Here is a 23,967-nt window from a genome sequence, read left to right on the forward strand (position 1 = left end):
GCATCCGCCTCGTGTCCGCGCCGACGCAAATGAGGCCCAAATTTGGGCCAGGAATGGGTCGCGCGACGGACAATAAGGAGTTGCTCTTATGTTTTTATTCTCTTAATACTTCATTTTAAGCCAATAAAACTCACCCTTTGTCAAAAAATTGAGTTAATAAAATTCATCATTTATCAAAAAAAAGGCAGTGAGCAAATAATAAAAGAGAACATGTGAAGCAGGCTAATACGAGTGATTGAAATTGGTTTTGGCTCCTTCTGGCCAATTGCGCAGGCAGTTCACACTTTGTGTTCCCACTTTGTGATCCTACATCACCCATTCACCAAACTGCTTGAGAGAATACAAAGCTGCACACGTGGTGTATATTCCACCAAAACGCGTAGAAGGTCAAACACTGGAGCATATAATTGCATGAGCAACGGCAACGCTGCGCATTCGCAAAAAAGAATAAAGAAAATGGCAACGTTGCATCCAGGATCTGATTGATTCTAAAATAGACCAGCTTCAGTAGAGAAGGATAATCTGAAAGCGATAAGCGTGAACACTGCGCCCCATAATAATTCCGTGCACTCCAAATTCTTCTACTATGATTTATTGCTACGATCAAATGTAAGCATCAACGTTACAATCCTCTCTGCTAAAATAGAGCGGTGATTTCGTTTCGGTGCCACATCGAAATGGACAGATGGAAGGGCACAAATCAAAAGACCCAAAAAATGCACGACTTGTTTTTTGTTTACGGGTTTCCGTGAAGCGAGGAGCATCCTGGATGCCGTGAACATCCCGGTAAAGCACACGGACTAGTCTACTTTATGGTACGATGATCCTCCTATTTGGCCCGTTTAGTTTGTGACACACATGATATGACACACGGACATCATATGCATTCTTGAAAGAAACTTCGTAGCTACCGTCTCCGGGCATTAGGAGGATTCGTGATGCGGTGGTCAACGCAAGAAATCACAAGATAACATTAATTTGCTACGACACATGGACATCGCCTTCTAGCTGGAGGATGGGAGCCTGGAGCCCATAAATAGCAGAAGCTAGCGTACTGAAACAAGAGAGAGATAGAGATACACACACAGACAGACAGACAGAGAGAGAGAGAGAGAGAGAGAGAGAGAGAGAGAGAGAGAGAGAGAGAGAGGGCAGAGCAGAGCGGATAGACAGCCGGCCGAAGAGAGAGAGGGAGGGAGGAGGAGAGCTGAAGGCGTGCGCATGGCAGGAGGAGAGCATGGAGCTGGAGCCAATGGCCTGCAAGACCAGGACCTCACCGGAGCTTTGGAGGAAGGAAGAGGAGGAGTGAATCAAAATCAAGCAGGGTGCGAGAATCCAGAGCAAGCTCTGAGCAGCACCAGCAATAATCAGCCCATGCTCTCCGTCCAGTTCGTGCAGAAGGTACGTATGTTTGCGTATGCAACTATGGATTATTTTTCATCCACGGATTTCTATTTTCGTTTTCGTTTCTGAGAATCCTTATGCGATTCGGGCAAGCATGATTATCAAGTAGTTGCAGCTGTCGTGAACGCCATAGTTGAGGTCAGAGAAAAAACAGGGCAGAGTTCTTCAAACACTAGAAGAGTCAAACAAATGGACAAACATGACAGCTTTCCACGCTGCAATATCCAAACGCAGCAATATTGTAACGTTGCGGCTAGAGCAAAATTCCAAAAGACCAGTTGTTTGCGTTTGAAAGTGTCGCCTACTGGTTTATTCTGAGCCTCTGGGCAACTTGGACAAGCGAGCAAATAATCTATCTATCCATCTGAAGGCGACATTCATTCTTGGATCATGGGCGCACGCAGATCCTGGCCGAGATCTTCGGGACCTACTTCCTCATCTTCGCCGGCTGCGCGGCGGTGGCCGTGAACAAGAGGACGGCCGGCACGGTGACGTTCCCGGGCATCTGCATCACCTGGGGCCTGGCCGTCATGGTCATGGTCTACTCCGTCGGCCACATCTCCGGGGCGCACTTCAACCCCGCCGTCACCTTTGCCTTCGCCACCTGCGGCCGCTTCCCGTGGAGGCAGGTGCCGGCCTACGCGGCGGCTCAGGTCCTCGGGTCGACGGCGGCCAGCATCACGCTGCGGCTGCTGTTCGGCGGCGAGCCGGAGCACTTCTTCGGGACGGTGCCGTCCGGGTCGGACGTGCAGTCGCTGGTGCTCGAGTTCATCATCACCTTCTACCTCATGTTCGTCGTCTCCGGAGTCGCCACCGACAACAGAGCCGTAAGTAATCCTTGCCCTAGCCATTGATTTAATTAGTTTTCTGCTCAATTATATGAATTGGTTCGCACCACCATTGATTTTCCCCTCTCACTCCAAGCAGATTGGTGAGCTCGCCGGTCTGGCCGTTGGAGCTACCGTGCTACTAAACGTGCTCTTTGCCGGGTATTCCACGATAACTGCTCTATTTTACTCGCCATTTTTGGACTTTGGTTGTCAGCAAAGTCATCTTTTGATTGAAACATGTTATTTGTTTAGATGATTGATTGAAACATGTCCATGGGTTCCTTTCTACACATATGGTGCTTTTAGCCTCTAGTTATCTCCTAGTGAGAACAATTAATCGATAATTTGCCCTAAAGAAAGCTATTTGCACAACCAAACTTTGTTGCATGGTCATGGTTTAGCCGTCGTTTCAAACACTCCAGAGACCAGCATGGCGTCGTACTCCCACCAGATGTGATGCCCATGTGGCGGAGAACTTAGATGGCATGTCAAACAACACTGAAACTATTTGGAATGGCAATGTACAAGTAAAAGTAGATAATACATTCGTGCGCTACACTTTTAGTGAGTTTTGCGTGCAATCACCGTGATTCACATATCATTTTAGTGTTAATCTGATTGCGTACAAAAAAATGGATTTTTATTAGGTGAAATAACACCGGAACTATTCGAAATACTAGCAATGTGGAAGTACAATTAGAGCATCTTCAAGTTGCATTACATAGCCATGAATTACAATGTGGAATCAGAAAATCATGGAGTAACTATTATCTACAAATTTTGAGAACAAGTAAAATTAATTCAAAAACAGTGGAGGTGTGTTTCTTTTATTTAAGAGAATTCATTGATTTTTTTTAAATATTTGTGTGGCGTGGGATACTAGGATCCATGTGCTGACTGGGTCAGCACAGCACCCACATGGCCTAACAAATGGGGATGCCCAGTAGATTGGTTTTTCTTAGAAAAACTAGTACAAATGCCCTGACTGGGTCGGAATAGTTGTGTGTCCAGATGCCCCAGGCCAACTTTGGAGTTGTTGTCACGCCCCAAGCCATGGCATGTGTACCCTCGGGTCTGGTTACGCCCCTATGTCATAATAAAACAGAAGTACATGGTGAAAAGAGTGTTTTTTTTCTTTCTAAAATCAGCTAAGGGCTAACACTCGATAGTGGGTAAAAGTCTATTTTAGGCTATAAATATTTAAAATAAGTGATATGAAATTAGTTTTCATGATAATTCTACTGATAGTATCAAAATTAAAAAAACATTAATTTGTGTAGAGAAGCGGTTGAAATTTTGTGATTTTTATTTCACTCTACCATTGTTTCGTGAAATGATATCCCAGAGTGGTTTTTTCTTTCTGTCATATTGAGAGAATAAATAATTTTCTGGGTACGGACTATGATGTGCAGGCCTATATCTGGAGCATCCATGAACCCTGCAAGAACCATCGGTCCGGCGATGGTCCTCGGCCGCTACACCGGCATCTGGGTATACATCATCGGGCCTGTTAGCGGCGCCGTTTCTGGCGCGTGGGCTTACAACCTCATCCGGTTTACCAATAAGCCACTGCGAGAGATCACCAGGACCGGGTCCTTCTTGCGAAGTGCGAGGATGAGCTAGCTGCTTTCACATTGTTGTTGCTTGTGGGTAGTGAGTGTTGATGAAATGTTGTTGTAATTCTCTGACCGCACTGTAAATTTATTGGCTTTTCTCATCATCTCATTTCACTAGTAAAGGATTGGGTCACCTAATTCTAGCTGTGGTGATTTTCTCTCTCAAGAGTCAAGAAAGCAATGGTCACGCCTGTAATTGACTTGTGTTTCTTTTAGGTTTTGAACGATCCATTCAGAGAACTACCGGCATTAGTCGGCATACCTAAATATTTTTCTTGAAGAGATTCATCTTGCACATTCAGCACCGCTTTCATCTCCTCTCTAGTGCTCACGGATTCCCTTACTGGAGTAAAGAGACAATTTGTCAAGAATGATATGTTGACTTGAGACCCGACAGTATGCAGACTATCAATAGCAAAAAAACAAAGTGGTTGACAAATACGTAGAGTGCATCTCTTGATCTTTTTTCTTTTTGAGGGAAATATCTTGATCTTGTTGAACAGCAAGAGCTATGTATCACCTCTAGTCATTCCTAATACGTCTTTTTTTTAGAACTATTCCTAATACGTCTCGCCTACAGCAAGGCGTTATTGGCCCGGCCCAATACCGTAACCACTCCCAAGGTCATTTATGACGTTCTTTTACCATTTTTGTCACTGTTTTGCATCAGTTTTCTTTGTTTTTTTTCTTTCTTTCTTTGGGTTTTCTTATTTCTTTTCTCAAACAAAATCTAGTTTTTCATACACATTATATACTTTTCGTATACATGAACATTTTTATACATATTTAACATTTTCAATATATGATCAATACGTTTTTTAAATATTTTATATATCTATTTTTCCATATACATTTTACATTTTCCATATACATCTAAACAATTTTTATGTATATTTAACATTTTTCAAATATATGATTACATTTTTCAAACATATGCTTTGACTTTTTTTTGAATACGCATTCAAAAAATTCAAACATGTGTTGAAACTTTTTTTAAAAGATATGATACATTTTTTTTAAAACTACACGAACATTTAATACATTGTATAAACGTTTTTTGAAAATATCATGAATTGTTTTTTGAAACATGTGAACAATTCTTTTAATGCACTCTACATTTGTTTTTGAATTGTATAAAACATTTTCTGAATTATACCAACATTTTATTAAATTCAATATAAAACGCTACGTAGATGTTTCTGAAATGAGTGAACATTTAAAAGACACGAACGTTTTTTTCAAAGCTATCAACCCATTTTAAAAAATTTCTAAAAAAAATTACACTGCATTACCATTTCTAAAATTCAAGGTTTTTGAAAAAAGAAAGTAATTAAGTTTTGGAATATACTCTGTATGTATTTAGAATTTTTTTTTAATTATAACAAAACAAAACTGAATGGTGAAACAGAAAAAAGAAGTAGGAAGTTTGGCCGGGCCAATACTGGCGACCGGGAGGCGCTCCTAAGGGCGAGTGCTTGTTCGGTCTCATGAAACATGAAGTGATACTTAGGAAAACATGATGTGTTACATGGGCGCGGCTATACACCGCTTAGTGCGAAACTGAGCGTATGCTTGCGTCAGAGTTCACAAATCACAACTAATGAGCCGGCTCAAGTAGCTTCTAGGTTAGTTCGTTTGTCCTCTGGTTTCTTTATTCGTTAGTTTCTTATTTTTAGTATTTTGGAAAAATATTATAAACACATATATTTAAAAACATAACTTAAAAAAATTCACAAACCATGAATTTGAAAAATGTTAACACTGTTCAAATTGTTTTCTGACGTAATTTAATAAACAAAGTGATAGACTTCGCAAAATGACTATGACATAAAAAATATGTACGTATCTAAAAGATCTACATTATTAAAAATGTTAATCATGTATATTTCGAAATTTTAAACGTGTATAAAAAACTTTCTGATGTATAAAAAAATTACAATGTGTATGGAAAAATTTAGACATCAATACATAAATTTTAAAGAAATGTTAAAGAAAGTAAGACATGTATTGAGAAAAAAGAAAGAACAAGAAAACTGAGAAAGAAACAAAGAAAAACAAAAAAGAAAACAAGGAAACCGAAGTAACACTGATGCCAAACAACTAAAACAGAAGAAAACCAGTGCAAAATAGTGGAAGTAACGAAAAACCAAAGAAAACATATGAAAGCGTAAAGAGAACACATAAAAAAGAAAGAAAGAAAAAATCCGTTGAAAATCGAAGAAACCCGATAAAAAACATAAAGAAAAAAACACAAGGAAGGAATGAAATAATAAAAACCGGAGCTGTCCGGCCAGTGTACAGCAAAAGAATGGAATAAATAACCAGTCGCAGGAAAAAAAATTATCTTTTTAAGGGAAAGCGAATGCCGCGATTGAGCGAGAGGAATGCAGGAGCAAAACGCTCTAATGGGCTGGCAGATGATTTACTGGGTGGAGGCAGCCCAGTTGGGAGGGGAGACCAAAGCAGGAAAAAATGGCCAATGTCCGGAAATTCCCCGTCCTCACTCTGTCTCTCTCACTCGAGCTCTCAAAAAAACTCGAGCTCTCCCCAAGGGAAGGGGATCCAGCTCGCCCCGCGCCGCAGTCCGGACCTCGACCTCTCCTCCTGGCCCCGGCCCCGGCATCGGCACGGCTGGACCACTCAACCGAGCCGCTGCTCTGCCTCACTCCGACAGCCACCTTGACCTTCTCCGCCGCCTTCTTCCGCGACGGAGGTGAGCGCCCCAAGCTGCCCGCCGTCTCTCTCTTCTCCGGTGCGTCCTCTTCTTGTTCCTTTCCACACATCTGCAGCTGTCCTACGCTCAGATCAATCAGAGGCGGCCGAACGCACACTCGCGGTGCACACCTTGCTCGCCGCCGCTGAGGGTAATCCCGTCTCGTCCTTCTTCGTGCACACACACACAAACAGAGCAACTGAGGAATACAATACAGGGCAACTCGGCAGCAGAAAGACACACACTTCTCTTCTCAGGCACCCAATGCATTCACCATTTCTTCTTTCCAACTGTAGCTAAGACGAGCAACGGATCTTGTAGTACAAGCTTCTCAGCACTTTTACTGCCAGTCATTGGGGATGGAGATGATGAGAAGCTTCAGGTTGAGGGCATGCCGTTTGTTCCTATCTCTTCTTACTTGTACTGCCAGTCAAACATGTCGTTTTGGATGGCTGAGGTAGCACCGACGCTGTCATCATTCGGTGGTTGCTATGATGTCATGATCATCTTGTTAAGCCCCCGAACTATGGAGTATCGAACTGTGGTACTAATTAGAACTGGCTATTTATTATTGTTCCTCCCTGCCTCCCAAATTTACTGTAGTTTTGGCATGGTTAAGATGCGCAGATGACATCGTTCGGATGAGCAATTCGCTCTTGGTCGTGCGCTTTGAGCGAAAGCATTTTCTTGCTGCTGGAATGTTATTAGGTATCTCTTCCATAGGCTGTTTGTTTTCTACTATCCGGTGTGCAATTTGGTTGTAACTCGCAAGTTTCACCAGGTTGCTATTTGGTCCTACCTTGCAAGAGCCTTTTGTTTCCTGCTTTTTTGTGGTTTCTATGTAGAAAGAGACTTGTTGAAGAGGTGCACTCCAGGGCAAGGTGAAATGCTGGTTCTTTGTTCATCTTTATCTGGGTGGACGGTTATATCTTGATGATTACATAGTGTGTCAGCTTGGCCGCATTTCGCTTCATTTGGAAAAATCCAGCGAATTTCAATGGCGCTTCGGGTTTGCAGTCGATCTGAACATGATCAGTAGATGATGATCTTGTCATACGCACAAGTAGACAGCCAACTTGTCGTAAGAAGATCTCATGTGTGCCAGGATCATATCACACAACCATATCAATGTTGTCGTAAGAAGATATATGGTGACACCGACAACCATAGCGCGCAGAAAAAAGGGCGGTAAACCATCAGCCAATTCTGATAACTGAGGATACACCCAACGAAACGGGCAAGCAAAACATGAGTCCAGATTACAAAAGAATCCTTGCAAAAATTACAAACGTCAGAAAAAGTGATGTCACACATTTTCTCTATATCAACAGATTAAATGATCACTAGTCACTGGCCAAATACTTCAGTCCACAGTAAGCAAGTTCTGAGTGAAGAGAGGACGAAAGACGGAAAACAGAAAAGAAATGCTAAAGCATGGACAGAAAAAGCTCAGCAAATTTCCAATATCCACCTAATCGATCGACTGACCGACGACAACTTGTACAATACAAGGTATAAAGAATGTTTATAAGCACCATTCATCCAGCCAAACATGTGCAATTGAACCAACATCCGATCCGACCCGACCCGACCCTAGGTATAAACAGCAACAAACGCAAAGCAAACACACAAGCAAGCTCCCTCTCCTCCCAAGCAAAAATGTCTTGCCCTTCCTTCCTTGTACGTGTATATATATATGCAGTAAGGTGCACAAACACACACATCATGACCTCTATATAGTACAGGTGCCTGTCAAAACGCGCTCCACTTGTCGGTCCCATGTCTCGTCGGGCTGGAGGCCTCCGTCGACGGCTTGGACGGCTTGAAGGGCCCGGTGCCGAAAGGGTCGTCATCGTCGAAGGAGTAGCCCTGGTCATGGGAGTCGGTGCTCTTCATCGAGTCAAACCTCGCAAACGTGTTGCTTCTGTCGTGGTCGGCGTTGCTGCTCATGGAGTCGTACCTCATGAAGCTGCTGTTGTTGCCACCGCCTTGGTCGGCATTGCTGCTCATGGAGTCATACCTCATGAAGCTGTTGTTGTTGCCACCGCCCTGATCAGCGTTGCTGCTCATGGAATCGTACCTCGTGAAGCTGCTGCCACCACCCTGGTCGGCATTGCTGCGGAAAGAATCGAACCTCCCAAATGCGTCATTGCTGCCACCAAGCTCGGCGCTGCTCCCGAAGGAATCAAACCGTGAGAAGCTGTCACGCGGCTGCCCGAACGAAGTGCTGTCTTTCGCGCCAAAGGAGTCCATCTGGGAGAAGGTATCGAACGAGCTGTCGTCCCCGGCTTCGCTGTACCTTGGCGAGAAACTGGAGTTGTACATCGGCGTGCTTGGAACGGAAGAGTCGAAGAATCCCTTCTGCTGACCGCCGCCATAGGTGCTCCCGGCCGTAGGAGATTCCACTCTGCCTGGACCAGAATCAAAGAGTGAACCCTGCATTGGGGTGCTCGGGAAAGAGTCGTAGAATGAATTCCCCATTGGTGTGCTTGGAACAGAAGAATCAAACAGTGATTTCTGCATCGGCGTGCTGGGCACAGAAGAATCAAAGAGTGATCTTTGCATCGGTGTACTTGGAACAGAAGAGTCAAAGAGTGACTTCTGCATCGGTGTACTTGGAACAGAGTAGTCGAAGGATGAATTCTGCATCGGCGTACTTGGGACGGAATAATCAAAGACGGATTTCTGTAGTGGAGTGCCTGGGACAGAATCAAAGAATGGCTTCTCCATTGGAGTGCCTGGGACAGAATCAAACATCGGTTTCTGCTCCTTGCCAAAAGCACTAGCAGATGTAGAACCCCCTGTCCTTATGGGGGGAAGACCTCCTGGCCCAAAGAATAGATCTGAATCACCATTCTCACCATCCTGCAAAACAGATTGCAGAGTTCAGTGCTACATAGAAAATATTTATACAACATGACACGATGCCACGGAAAGCATGAAGAGAGCTTGACCTTATCTCCGAAGTTCCATAGGGAGTCATTATCATCACCATGATCAAAAGATGGGCCCCAAGAATGTCTGTTATTGGTTTTATCTCCACGAACAGGGGAATCAGATGCTCCATCGTTGCTGTCAAATTTACCATGCAATAAGATAGTATTTTTTTTGTAAAAATAAACAACAAAGGTGTTTATCAAAGTATTACTCTCTCCGTTTCTAAATATAAGGCCTTTTTGAGATTTCAATACGAACTACATTCGGATGTATATAGACATATTTTAGAGTGTAGATTCACTCATTTTGCTCTGTATGTAGTCCATATTGGAATCTCTAGAAGGTCTTATATTTAGGAACGGAGGGAGTATTTCATTGAGAGGATGCATGTCTGAGCACAAAGGAGTCTCGTGCATGTTGTTAATGTTTTGTATATTACATCAAGCAGCACATGTTTTCAAGGTTTGAATTGGCTTATTTCAGTTTCATTAACAATATTAGGTAAAGGGGAGCACATGCAAGGTTAAATTTATAGCAGATGCAACTGGTCTTCATAACATAACTTCAGCCTCAAACTTGTGACCTTTAGGCACCAACAAAATTGACATGAGAGCTTACGCTTGTTTTGATCAAATAAATGATTTGCAGAAACAAATGACTGTGATTGTTTTTAGCAAGAGCCAGGTGTATATTTCATGTAAAATGGAAAGAGAGATGGAATTTATACCTGATACTATCAGCAGCACGTGGTGAGTCGGCATTTGTTACCGATGGTTCATTAGTATGCCCATCCTTTGCCTTCTTTGCAGGACTAACTGGAGGATTTTTGGCTAATTCTGCTTTGCCGTTGGAACCAGTTGCTTCAGGTTCTACAGTCTGCTCAGCAGCAGCAGTTTTATCAGTCTTGCTGTCTTCTTTCTCTGTTGATGTAGCTGTCGATACCCCATTGCTAGAAACTTTGCCATCTTCAACAGTAGGATGACTTTCTTTTACAGCCGGAGGCTCCACTTCGACTGTGAGTTCCTTGATTATAGAGAACCCTGTAGAAAAATAAGCAGAATATGATGATTCAAATCTACAAATGCTCTAAAGTAACACATCGAATAAAGGAAATGATAATATAATCAAGCTAGCATACCATCTTCTGCAAATCTATCCCATTCTTCATCCCAAACAGCAGCTGTCTCTTGTATTCCAGGTTGCCAACCTAAAAATGAGATGGGAAAGTAAATCATTCATTATTCTGTAAGGCAACCAAACAACACAAATAGTACGATGCCCATTGAAAATGAAGAGCAAGCCAAGTTAGCAGCAAAACTGGTTTGCGATGAATGTCACATTCTATCTGATGCAATAGACAAACTAGAAGCATTAAAGATTGCTTTCGTTAACAGAGATATTATGATACTGGGCAGTGGGCAGAATGAACTAGCATTCATTCTAGCTCAATTCATACCAGACAAACTGAAAATCAAGGTACAAGATTAATTTAAACAAGATAACAAAACCAGTAAGAGAAAAAACACTGACTAACATGGAAACTTATATTAAAATATAATTTAAACAGGATAATAGCACATACCAAAAGGAAGCTCCACTAAAGTAGTTGGCTTAGCTCTCAATCCATATCTCTTGCACTGTTCATTTAAAGATTTCACTAGCTCCTCAAGTTCAGATTGTATCTGATTAGCCCGCTCCTGTAAGCAAGGTAAAAAGATTGTCAGACAATAGTTTCAGAACATTACGATGTCACATTCATGAAAGATACTGAATAACAGAAGGCCAACCTGAAGCTTCTCATCATCCCCATCCCCTTTCTGCAGCTTAACTATAGAATTATAAATTTCCAATTTCTTCGCCTGTGAGCAAAAGGAAAAATAAATAGGTCTGTCCAGATATCAAGACTATTTTTTATCATTAACTGGGATAAAATCACAAGTATACCTGGATCTCACGGAAAGTAGCCTCATCCATTGATAGCTTTGATGCCACATCTCCAACCTTCTTGCATCTCTCATCATATTTGGCCGAAAGGGATTGAACCTGAATATAGTATTGATCAAGAAATGTGAGATTTATGCAACTTGTTATAAGAACTACAAAGGGTTGCCATTATTTAATTAAATGCCATAAGCCCATAATACAACAAGAGACATTATATGACAGATAAAACACAGTTCACGATTCATGAATGCGTCAAACTATCTTTCTGGCTTTTACCATACTAACTTATAATTCCCCCAAAACAAGAAGCTGGATACTGTGAGTTGTTCCAAGAGCATGCGATGACTGGAGGCTTGCACATGTACTACGTTATGTATCACAATATACAACAGTACAAAAGTACAGTACAACAATGTAGTTATCTTTTGCTTCAGTGCACACTTTAGAAATTACACCAGAAAGGCAGAACAATGAATTGCATAGCTCATTTTCTTAATCAAGATTACAGAAAACATTACCTCGCGCTTATCAGCAGACATACTTTCTGAGACTTCATTAAACCTGTTATCACACCTACTCTTGTAGAGAATCTAGGGCAAAATAAAGAAATCAAGTCAGACATGATCACATGAACACATACAACTTGCAAATATGAATAGCTGATATTAGGTGTCAAGTATTATAGTTAAATGGTAGAGATGAATATGTCTAATTGGTATAAGACGGTACGCTGCAGCTTATAGTTGTAAAATATCACATCATTTAATGGAAATGCTATACCAACAGCTAATGAGTAGAATGGGAAACGCAAGTAGACTTGAATCAACAAAGACCTCGCTAAGATTCCTAAACATACAAATAGTTATGCTTCTCTAGATGGACGGACCTAATTGTTGCAGTCAGAATATATGTTTGCATTTACATAGTAAGGCATATTGGCATATTGCTAGAGTACTTACCAACTCCTGCATCTTGGTGCGATAGTAATCAGTCTTCTCCCTGGAATCCAGTATTTCCTTTTCCAACTCTTGAACCTTCATAAAGATTTAAAACATGTTAATGTTAAACATCAGGTACGCCTAAATGCATGTATGATGTTGCAAATCCACATTGCATTTTTGCCCCAAGATAACTTAGCTAGAAGTCTAATGGCATCACCATTTCCATGATTCTATGAGAATATGAATTTGAACCTGTGAAACACTTACCCAAACATGATTTAATTACTATAGTGTTCATATATATTCTGGTTTAAACATCTTAGTTATTACCTGCACTACCATGATAAGATTCAGAAAGTATGTGATGCCTGAGCTGTTCGAGAAAAAAGATGCTCCCTATGCTACAGAAATTTAATTTTTCAAGTTTATTTCTCATGAACTATGGAATGGAAGATATTGAACAAGAACCCAGTTGTGGAGAGCCAAATCAAAATAAATTTGGATTTACTTTTTTTTCTAGTATTTTAAATGTGAAAAGTCCAAAAATATTTTCATTAATTAAGCATGATGAGTAAATACCTTTTTATCAGCATCTGAAGCTTCCTTGAACTTTGCTTCGAGTGCATTTTGTTCCTCTTTGCTAAGCTGGCCAACCAAATGTTTCTCCAATGCTGGGACCTTAGGTTTTTGTGGTTCAGTTGGCGTAGTATCGTCATCAAAATGAAGAGGCCTTCGATGTTGTTGCTTCACAGATGAAGGAGGCATTCCAGGATGTGGTCCTTGCATTGCTCTACTTGCAAACCCTACAACAATTATTCAACAAAAACCAGATCAGTGACAGGGGGTTTTCTCATTAGTTAGTGCTAAAAAGAATGAACAGAACAATTTCTTTAGATAAATACCAGCACTTTGATGGGGAGCCGGGCCACTAGGGTTTTCTGCAAACTGGCCAGTAGAGGGTAGTGAAATTCCCTCCGCCCAAATACCATCTGGCAATACATCAGGAAGTGGTCGCTGCTCTCGGAACCTCTCCATTAAGTACACAGCAAAACAAAATTCCTTGAAAGACAGCATCCCATCCTTATCCTGGTCGGACAAATCCCACACCTTCCTTAAGATCTCTATAAGTGGAGAGGGGCAGAAATTTTAGAAACTTATTGGCAGGAAATCAAAAAGAACCAATGTCCAGAGAGAATTTGAGCATCAGAGGTAACTTTCAGTGGGAAAACAAGCTAACAAACACAGACAGTATTTATCTGATGCAGTTTACTCATCAACAATAACAATATAAGATTGTGCTGGCGCTCTGAGGCACTAAACTCCAACAATACAATGTCACGCAAATATAAAAACACATCTTTCACTATCAAGAAATAGTAGGATATGGATGCTAAGATAAAACATGATCAAATATGTCAATTCAAATTGCATGTAGCAAAAGAAAATATCTGAGTAGGTTAATAAAATAAATTCATATTTGTAGGTTTAAGTACATGCAAAAGATGTCTAACGACAGCAAGCAGTAGCATGGCACCAACAGCCAATGAATTTGGAATGCAAAAAAAGTGTAAAAAAATAATTAGTCGCCTAAAAGGCAATGTTCATGGCAAAAAAAAGTCAAGGAATGACTGCAAAAGCAGGATGCCTTTTTCGAACTAGAATTTGCACTTACATAAACAGATTGATGTTTTTGCATGCTGCACTATGCATGCAATCATCACCTATTTATTTGCTTAGATGGAATGTACCAAGTTCACAGGCACACAAAAAGAGAACGCAGTCCATCATTCACAGTATCAGGAGGGAAATATGGTAAATATACATGGAAGAAACACTACCTCTTGGCAACCTCCAACTTAAAAACAGATTCCTTGCCTCTTCACCAGTGATCTTCCCATCTCGATCTCTGTCTACCTTAATAAATACAATCATATATTTCCTGACATCTGCTTGAGTGATCTTGGGCCATGGAGCCTGAAACTGTTTTTGATTTGTAGGAATTTGTCCACCAGGGATGTTAGCACTCGGTGGTCCTGGAGTGCTCGGTATGCTATTAAACTGGTTTTGCTTAGGAGCTGGCTGGTTTGGTGGCACCTGACCAGTATGAGAAGGCAACGATGATATACCCTGCACAGGACCAGGCGGCATTGGCTTAGGGGGGTGATGAGGTCCAGCAGCTGGGCCATGGGCTGTAGAACCGGGCAAGCCATTTGAAACATGGGGGAAAGATGAATTTTGCGTTGGTTGTGGAGTTGCAGAGAAAGGATCAACCCCAAAACTTGAGTTGGACGGCGATCCATTTCCTAAGGGAACCAATGCCTTGGAGTCATTAACAGCTGGTTGTGAAGACAGAATGTTTAGATCTGTTGGATTTGGCTTTACAGATGTCGTAATAGCCGGTGTCTGGGCTGCAGGAGTTGAACTCTGTGTTGGTATTCCCACGGTGCCAAGGTTCACCTGTGGAGAAGCACCTCTAACTGGAGCTTGCGAAGTACCTCCCAATGGACTTGCACTTTTCTTGCCACTGAACCAATCGGTGGATAGATTTGCCGTCGTTGAACCAGCCTGATTTAGCCCACTTAGACCACCTCCTACGGGTGGCCTTGGCGCGATTCCCTGAGCAGGGGGGATGTTTGCATTTGGAGGTTGTGGCGGCCTAACAGGATGACCCGGTTGGGGTACTTGTGGGGTGTTTGCACTTGGAGGTTGTGGCGGCCTAACAGGATGACCCTGTTGGGGTACTTGTGGGGTGTTTGCACTTGGAGGTTGTGGCGGCCTAACAAGATTACCCGGTTGGGGTACTTGTGGGTTCAATGATGATCCAGGAGGGCCCTGTGATCCATTTACAACTGGAGTGTGTTGACGAGGACCTAATGCCTGAGTGGGCTGTGGGGGGCTAGCGACACTGTTTGTCTGAGGAGCTGCGGTTGGGATATTTATACGGGGAGCAGGAATTTTTGCAGCAGCGGGACCGAATAATGCTGACTTAACAATGTCTGGTGTCAACTGTCGGCCACTCTGTGCAACTGTCACTAGTTTAAGCGAGTTGAAAAAATCTTCACGCCCAAGAAACCCAGTCCGATTTTTATCAGCATATGTCCAGATCTGCAGCAGCAAAAGAAACAAATGGCAGTTAGTACCAGTAGTCAAAAGGCCAAGTATGCACAATGACACAGTGACAAGCATCTCCGAAGGTACAAGGTAAGTAGCTTTAGCATCATTTCACATATCATCTGTTCCAACTGAATTCATCACTTCAGATAAGTTTATTCACCCAATATTGAGATGTAAGTTCTGCAAGTACAGTATTTCAAATGCTAACAAGAAGCATGATCGAGTAGATATACTTTAGGACGTGTGGCTCAGCTTCCTAATAATCAAACCATACTGTTTCCTGCCATAGGTAGTTGTGACTAGGTTCTAAAAGCCGCTACTCATTGCACAACTAAAACCATTGACCGACATCCATTTCTTTCAGCTAGCACTTGAGCACCAGATATTGACCAAATCACAGCTCAAGCTTCTCCAAGGAAATGCGGGAAGTACAAAGATAACTAAGCTGAGCACTGTGGTAAATCTCGGTTAGGATCACAGAAGCATAGCGCCCGGACGAGTTCGTAGCTCAAAATCTAAATCCCAAACCCCAGTTGCTCCCAATTCCTAAGCCGTGTAAAACTTGTGTGCTTCTAGTTAGCTCAGCTACTCTCCTCCCTAAGTCGGTAGCCGCCAAGCTGCCGAGCAAGCAAATCACACAGCCAGATCAAAGCGAGAGCACGCGACGTCTAGCAAGCCCCGCCATCCAAATCTCGGCGCCGACAGCCCAATGGGAGCTGCAAACTGCGGCGGATTCGACTCAGAGACCCCAAGCCGAAGAGCTGGCAATTCGAGCCGGGGGGCGGTCCGAGGGGCCGAGATCGCCGGGAACCGAGACGAGCAGCGTGGAATTGGGGAAACGCAGAGGTGGTTGTGTGAGGTGAGATCTGGGGGTACCTGAGCTAGGACGGGCTGCGGGAGGCCGGAGCCCTTGAAGAAGGCGACGGCCTCCTGGCCGCTGATCCGGCCGTCGCGGTCCAGATCCGCCGCGCGGAAGTAGGCGTCGAAGGCCGCCTCCATCGCTCGCGCGCGCCCCGCCCCGGCGGAGGAGGAGGCGCGGGAGACGCGCCGGGCCCGGGGCGGTGGGTCGCCGGCGGCGGCGGCGGCGGCGAGATCGGGGGGGCGGCGGTGCGCCCCGGGTGCTGTGTGTTCGGAGGGCGGTGTGGTGACGGGGAATGTCAGATGCGCGACAGAGCGAGAGAGAGAAAGATTATCAGTTGGGAGGGGGGTTGGTGGGGCTCTGTTGGATTTCGCTGGAGTTTGGGGGGCCTTTCTCCAAAATTAATTGTGCTTCTCAAAAATTAACCTTGTTGGTCATATAATTTGGTAAAATTTAAACAACTAGACCGGATCGTCGTTGGCGCGACGCGGCGACGACCGTCGGATGCCGGACACGGATCTCGACGGGACAGCGTGGCAAACATGCGGCTTAATTGTTTGCCCCCTTGAATTCAAGTGTGAACACTTTCGCTTTTTTACCCTGGTTAACTCACTTATGTCATCATCTATTCATTTATCTCCCAAATTAAGCGGCTAGGCGGCGACTAAACCACATCGCTCTTCATTTCGCACGCAGTAGCTTCGGTTCCACGTCTCTTCCACTAGCTCGAGATCTGGTCAGTACCCTGCCACTCCTCACCGGTGACAGCCACACGATGTGGCAACCTCTCCATCCTTTAGTATGGTTGGCGCCGTCGCAGGGCTGCCTCCTCCCCACGAATGCCCATCTTCCCAGTGTGGTGTCCAGAAAGGCTCTGACTATTGAGATTCATACATGCGCCAGCGCTATCTACATTGTCGCCGTAGTTGCTCCCCGTCATCCATGCCAGCGAGGTACGAGTCGTCTTCCATTTACCCCTTTTGCTCAAGAGAGTGAGAGGCCACTAGCATTGTGATGTGCATATATGTGTCTGTGTTGCAACGAGGAGGTGCATGCTGCCATTTTAGTTGTGTTTCTAGCATGGTTGCAGGATTTGTGGTGTTCTGAACAACAATTCCCCTCCATTTAGTTGTTTTAAAGCAAGGTTGTGATGTTTTTAACATGCAATTTGAGTGGTTCCAGTGGGGGTTTGGGACTATATATGTGGATTTTAGTATAAATGGCACAGTTGGCTTTTTTTATAACAGGGCAAGAAGTGTGTATTCTCCTAGCAACTTTTTTATCATGCCAGTATATTTTAAATAGGCATGGCATTTTTAACATTGGCAAGAAGGGGTTCCTGGGTGTTTGCTTTGCGCTGGGATGGGGTAGAAGATGGGGAAGAAAGATGGCTTGTTAGATGGGCAGAGGTCAACGGGCCTTATGACCTGTGCGCCAGACTCGTCGACGATGGTCGTGGTAGCAATATATGCCAACACATCCTCACATGATTGTTTAGTTTGGGTATCACCTCATATGTTCCCCCTTGTCAAATTTCACACTATTTCAAGATGCTTGTACATGGTTACTTTCTATTTTAACATTCATTTTACTTATACTTTCCATTATGTACAGAAAAAAATTTAAGTTGCCATGTTTTTTTTGGAATTTAAAATATTTTTTTATAGTTTCCATGACTTTAGATAATATACCATTATATGGAAAACATGTTTTATCCCAAAAAAAAATCCCTAAATTTTTCTTGTGGCCATTTTTTTAAGTTGCCATATTTTCATAAACACAAATCCTAGATTTTTTTTGCCATGTACCCATTTAGAAATTACCAAAAATAATGGCATTGTTTTAGAGAGCATAAATCCTAATTTTTGCCATGTAACAAGTATAATCTTTTTCTAAATTTGCAATGATCTAGATAACATTTATCATTGAAATTGCCCTAGAGTACGGCACTTATTCCTACGTAGCATTTTTCCTTGTATCATGGCAATTTTCATGTAGTTTTTTCAGTGTATCATGGCAAGCGCCTGCAGCTTTTTTCCTTATACATTACTATGTAAATTTTGCATTTAGGTATTTTCTCCTATATTGAACCATGGCAGCTATTCATGTAGGTATTTTTCTTTTTGTAATGGACCATCATAAATTTCTTGTTTGTAGGTATTTTTTTTCTTGAACCATGGCGATTTCCTGCGGGTATTTGATTTTTTTCCTGAAACATGGCAAATTTATTTTTATATGAAGGCTCTTTGTAGTGTACAATGGCAAATTTCTTTTTATATGGAGGCTCTTTGTAGTGTACAATGGCAAATTTCTTGTAGGTATTTTTTCCCTTGTGTAGTAGGTCATGGATTTTTTTTTACTAATCTGCCATGTAGATGTACCACTCGTGGTAGGGGGTGTACATTAGATCACCCACAAAAAAGGGTGTACACAATCAGGCCACCTCCACTAAAAGATCCCCTAATGATGACTAAAAAGGAAAAAGTTGAGCCGAGTCCTCAGGCCAGCTCCTCCTGCAGGCTGAGAGGATATCCAGGAGGCCTTGATGGTGGAGGTCAGGTATGTGCCACCAAGCTCTAAAAGACGCGGAGATTGTGAGGAACCAGTCAATCGTGAGAATATCTGTGATTAGTTCCATGGCCATCTATCGTGTAATACGATGATATGTCTTTGTCCCGCACTGGAAGTCCTCCGAGTGAATTTAGAGGTGTCTGTGACGCTTTTACACACACTATCGACTTCTGTATCATTTTGAATTATGTCCAACTAATGCTACTTAAAGTACGTAAATATAGTTGATCGTGTCTAATTGTAGTATGCAACATAGTTCATATGTAATTTACCTTGTAAAACTTATTTGTTTAATGTATTTGTTCTTGTAACTTCTTGCCCTAGCTATGAAGGAAATATGCCCTAGAGGCAATAATAAAGTTGTTATTTTATATTTTCTTATATCGTGATAAATGTTTATTATTCATGCTAGGATTATATTAACCGGAAACTTGATACATGTGTGGATACATAGACAAAACACTGTGTTCCTAGTAAGCCTCTACTAGACTAGCTCGTTTATCAAAGATGGTTAAATTTCTTAACCATAGACATGTGTTGTCATTTAATGCACGAGGTCACATCATTAGAAGAATGATGTGATGGACAAGACCCATCCGTTAGCTTAGCATATTGATCGTTCAGTTTTATTGCTATTGCTTTCTTCATGTCAAATACATATTTTTTCAACTATGAGATTATGCAACTCCCGGATACCAGAGGAATACCTTGTGTGCTATCAAACGTCACAACGTAACTGAGTGATTATAAAGATGCTCTACAGGTATATCCGAAGGTGTTTGTTGGGTTGGCATAGATCGAGATTAGGATTTGTCACTCCGAGTATCGTAGAGGCATCTCTGGGCCCTCTCGGTAATGCACATCATAAGAAGCCTTGCAAGCAAAGTGACTAATGAGTTAGTTACAAGATGATGTATTACGGAACGAATAAAGAGGCTTTCCGGTAACAAGATTGAACTAGGTATGAAGATACCGACGATCGAATCTCGGCAAGTAACATACCAATGGACAAAGGGAATAACGTATGTTGCCATTACAGTTCGACCGATAAAGATCTTCGTAGAATATGTAGGAACCAATATGAGCATCTAGGTTCCGCTATTGGTTATTGACCGAAAAGGTGTCTCAGTCATGTCTACATAGTTCTCGAACCCGTAGGGTCCGCACGCTTAACGTTCGATGACGATTTTGTATTATATGAGTTATGTGATTTGGTGACCGAATGTTGTTCGGAGTCCCGAATGAGATCACGGACACAACAAGGAGTCTCTAAATGGTCGAGAGATGAAGATTGATATATAGGACGATAGTATTCGGACACCGAAAGTGTTTCGGAGGGTACCGGGTACATATCGGACTACCGGGGGGTTACCGGAACCCCCGGGAGGAATAATGGGCCTTATGGGCCATAGGAGGGGAGCACACCATCCCACAAGGGGTGGTGCCCCCCCTAAGGAAGGAGGCCGATTGGGAGAAGGAAGAGGGGGTTCGGCCCCCCTTTCCTTCCTCCCTCCTCTCTTCCCTTTTCCCCCTTTCTGGTAATAAGAAAAGGGGGGAATTGGACTAGGCCCCCAAGTAGGATTCCTCCTACTTGGGGAGCCCCAAGGAAGCTCCCCTCCCCCTCCCACCTATATATACGTGGGGAGGGGGCGCCTAGAACACACACCAACAATTATTAGCCGTGTGTGGCGCCCTCCTCCACAGTTTACGCCTCCGATCATATTCCCATAGTGCTTAGACGAAGCCCTGCGCGGATCACTTCACCATCATGGTCACCACACCGTCGTGCTGACGGAACTCATCTTCTTCCTCGACACTTCGCTAGATCAAGAGTTCGAGGGACGTCATCGAGTTGAACGTGTGCATAACTCGGAGGTGCCGTACGTTCGGTACTTGATAACCCACAAGTGTAGGGGATCGTTTGTAGCCTTCTTCGATAAATAAGAGTGTCGAACCCAACGAGGAGCTAAAGGTAGATCAAATATTATCTCAAGTTATGTCGACCACCGATACAACTCTACGCACACTTGACGTTTGCTTTACCTAAAACAAGTATGAGACTATTTTGCAAGAATAAAACTACGAGTACTTTGCGAGAATAAAACTATGGATAAATTGCAAGGTAATAAAAGTGGATAGCTTTTGTCAACAAGAAAGTCATTTGTCCCTAGGCAATCGATAACAAGTACCGGTAATCATTCTTGTAATTCTATATGAGGGAGAGGCGTGAGCTAACATACTTTCTCTACTTGGATCATATGCACTTATGATTGGACCCCTAGCAAGCATCCGCAACTACTAAAGATCATTAAGGTCGTGAAACCCAACCATAGCATTAAGTATCAAGTCCTCTTTATCTCATACGCCATAACCCACTTATCCGCGTTTAGGCTGATGTCATCCCCCGCAACACTGTCAATAAGCAAACCATGAACATATTGCAACACCCTACATCGGGGCCCCCCCACGTTTGCGCGAGACGGAGGGCACCGTAGGACAGAACCATAAATAAAATATACAATCATACCAACCAAGATCACGATTAACCCATAGGACAAAACAGATCTAATCAAACATCATAGGATAACATAGATCATTGGGAAATAATATATGGAGTTGAGCACCATGTTAAAGTAGAGATTACAGCGGGAAGAAGAGGTGTTACACCGCTGCATAGAGGGGGAGAAAGTTGGTATCGATGGTGTTGGGGATCGTTGCAGAAATTTAAACTTTTCTACGCATCACCAAGATCCATCTATGGAGTTTACTAGCAATGAGAAGGAAGGAGTGCATCTACATACCCTTGTAGATCGCGAGCAGAAGCGTTCAAGTGAACGAGGTTGATGGAGTCGTACTCGTCGTGATCCAAATCACCGATGACCGAGCGCCGAACGGACGGCACCTCCGCGTTCAACACACGTACGGTTGGGAAGACGTCTCCCCTTCTTGATCCAGCAAGGGGGAAGGAGAGGTTGATGGAGATCAAGCAGCACGACGGCATGGTGGTGGAAGTAGCGGGGATCTCGGCAGGGCTTCGCCAAGCACAGCGAGAGGGAGAGGTGTCACGGGAGGGAGAGGGAGGCGCCAGGGGCTGTGGTACGGCTGCCCTCCCTCCCCTCCACTATATATAGGGGCCCTGGGGGGCGCCGGCCCTTGGGAGATCCAATCTCCAGGGGGGGCGGCGGCCAAGGGGTGCCTTCCCCCCAAGCCAAGTGGGGGGTGCCCCCACCCCTAGGGTTTCTAACCCTAGGCGCAGGGGGAGGCCCAAGGGGGGGCGCACCAGCCCACCAGGGGCTGGTTCCCCTCCCACTTCAGCCCATGGGGCCCTCCGGGATAGGTGGCCCCACCCGATGCACCCCCGGGACCCTTCCGGTGGTCCCGGTACAATACCGGTAACCCCCGAAACTTTCCCGGTGGCCAAAACTGGACTTCCTATATATAATTCTTCACCTCCGGACCATTCCGGAACTCCTCGTGATGTCCGGGAACTCATCCGGGACTCCGAACAACTTTCTGGTTACCGCATACTAATATCTCTACAACCCTAGCGTCACCGAACCTTAAGTGTGTAGACCCTACGGGTTCGGGAGACATGCAGACATGACCGAGACGACTCTCCGGTCAATAACCAACAGCAGGATCTGGATACCCATGTTGGCTCCCACATGTTCCTCGATGATCTCATCGGATGAACCACGATGTCAAGGATTCAATCAATCTCGTATACAATTCCCTTTGTCAATCGGTACGTTACTTGCCCGAGATTCGATCGTCGGTATCCCAATACCTCGTTCAATCTCGTTACCGGCAAGTCACTTTACTCGTACCGTAATGCATGATCCCGTGACCAAACACTTGGTCACATTGAGCTCATTATGATGATGCATTACCGAGTGGGCCCAGAGATACCTCTCCGTCATACGGAGTGACAAATCCCAGTCTCGATCCGTGCCAACCCAACAGACACTTTCGAAGATACCCGTAGTGCACCTTTATAGTCACCCAGTTACGTTGTGACGTTTGGTACACCCAAAGCACTCCTACGGCATCCGGGAGTTGCACGATCTCATGGTCTAAGGAAATGATACTTGACATTGGAAAAGCTCTAGCAAACGAACTACACGATCTTTTGTGCTATGCTTAGGATTGGGTCTTGTCCATCACATCATTCTCCTAATGATGTGATCCCGTTATCAATGACATCCAATGTCCATAGTCAGGAAACCATGACTATCTGTTGATCAACGAGCTAGTCAACTAGAGGCTCACTAGGGACATGTTGTGGTCTATGTATTCACACATGTATTACGATTTCCGGCTAACACAATTACAGCATGAACAATAGACAATTATCATGAACAAGGAAATATAATAATAACCATTTTATTATTGCCTCTAGGGCATATTTCCAATAGTCTCCCACTTGCACTAGAGTCAATAATCTAGTTACATTGTGATGAATCGAACACCCATAGAGTTCTGGTGTTGATCATGTTTTGCTCTAGGGAGAGGTTTAGTCAACGGATCTGCTACATTCAGGTCCGTATGTACTTTACAAATATCTATGTCTCTATTTTGAACACTTTCACGAATGGAGTTGAAGCGACGCTTGATATGCCTGGTCTTCCTGTGAAACCTGGGCTCCTTGGCAAGGGCAATAGCTCCAGTGTTGTCACAGAAGAGAGTCATCGGGCCCGACGCATTGGGAATCACCCCTAGGTCGGTAATGAACTCCTTCATCCAGATTGCTTCTTGTGCTGCCTCTGAGGCCGCCATGTACTCCGCTTCACATGTAGATCCCGCCACGACGCTTTGCTTGCAACTGCACCAGCTTACTGCCCCTCCATTAAAAATATACACGTATCCGGTTTGTGACTTAGAGTCATCCAGATCTGTGTCGAAGCTAGCATCGACGTAACCCTTTACGACGAGCTCTTCGTCACCTCCATAAACGAGAAACATATCCTTAGTCCTCTTCAGGTACTTCAGGATATTCTTGACCGCTGTCAAGTGTTCCATGCCGGGATTACTTTGGTAC

The 23,967-nt window shown here is 43.6% G+C and overlaps 2 protein-coding genes across 2 annotated transcripts; one reads left to right on the forward strand and one right to left on the reverse strand.

The window, feature by feature from the left end:
- The first annotated feature begins 1,082 nt into the window (after positions 1–1,082).
- On the forward strand, positions 1,083–4,138 carry LOC123164565 (aquaporin NIP1-3). Its single transcript, XM_044582097.1, has 4 exons — positions 1,083–1,401; positions 1,809–2,231; positions 2,332–2,393; positions 3,647–4,138. Exons 1-4 carry the CDS (start codon positions 1,222–1,224, stop codon positions 3,855–3,857), a joined length of 876 nt encoding a protein of 291 aa, XP_044438032.1. The 5' UTR covers positions 1,083–1,221; the 3' UTR covers positions 3,858–4,138.
- Positions 4,139–8,000: 3,862 nt separating this feature from the next.
- Positions 8,001–16,676, reverse strand: LOC123164564 (epidermal growth factor receptor substrate 15-like 1). The gene is made up of 13 exons (XM_044582096.1): positions 16,376–16,676; positions 14,224–15,490; positions 13,288–13,506; positions 12,965–13,188; positions 12,404–12,478; positions 11,963–12,034; positions 11,445–11,543; positions 11,288–11,359; positions 11,083–11,197; positions 10,639–10,707; positions 10,228–10,540; positions 9,518–9,635; positions 8,001–9,428 (listed from the first exon to the last, which is right to left on the reverse strand). Exons 1-13 carry the CDS (start codon positions 16,496–16,498, stop codon positions 8,316–8,318), a joined length of 3,879 nt encoding a protein of 1,292 aa, XP_044438031.1. The 5' UTR covers positions 16,499–16,676; the 3' UTR covers positions 8,001–8,315.
- Positions 16,677–23,967: the final 7,291 nt, after the last annotated feature.

The sequence above is a fragment of the Triticum aestivum genome, chromosome 7D (assembly GCF_018294505.1).
Source record: "Triticum aestivum cultivar Chinese Spring chromosome 7D, IWGSC CS RefSeq v2.1, whole genome shotgun sequence".
In the NCBI taxonomy this organism is placed as follows: domain Eukaryota; kingdom Viridiplantae; phylum Streptophyta; class Magnoliopsida; order Poales; family Poaceae; genus Triticum; species Triticum aestivum.

Excerpts from the sequence above, each read along its gene's own strand:
- LOC123164565 (XM_044582097.1), top strand. The coding sequence starts at position 1,222 with ATGGCAGGAGGAGAGCATGGAGCTGGAGCCAATGGCCTGCAAGACCAG. Across the intron at positions 1,402-1,808 it reads CCGTCCAGTTCGTGCAGAAG|ATCCTGGCCGAGATCTTCGG; the intron begins GTACGTATGTTT and ends GGGCGCACGCAG. Across the intron at positions 2,394-3,646 it reads CTAAACGTGCTCTTTGCCGG|GCCTATATCTGGAGCATCCA; the intron begins GTATTCCACGAT and ends TATGATGTGCAG.
- LOC123164564 (XM_044582096.1), bottom strand. The coding sequence starts at position 16,498 with ATGGAGGCGGCCTTCGACGCCTACTTCCGCGCGGCGGATCTGGACCGC. Across the intron at positions 12,479-12,964 it reads CTTCAGATGCTGATAAAAAG|GTTCAAGAGTTGGAAAAGGA; the intron begins GTATTTACTCAT and ends ATCTTTATGAAG. Across the intron at positions 12,035-12,403 it reads GCACCAAGATGCAGGAGTTG|ATTCTCTACAAGAGTAGGTG; the intron begins GTAAGTACTCTA and ends ATTTTGCCCTAG.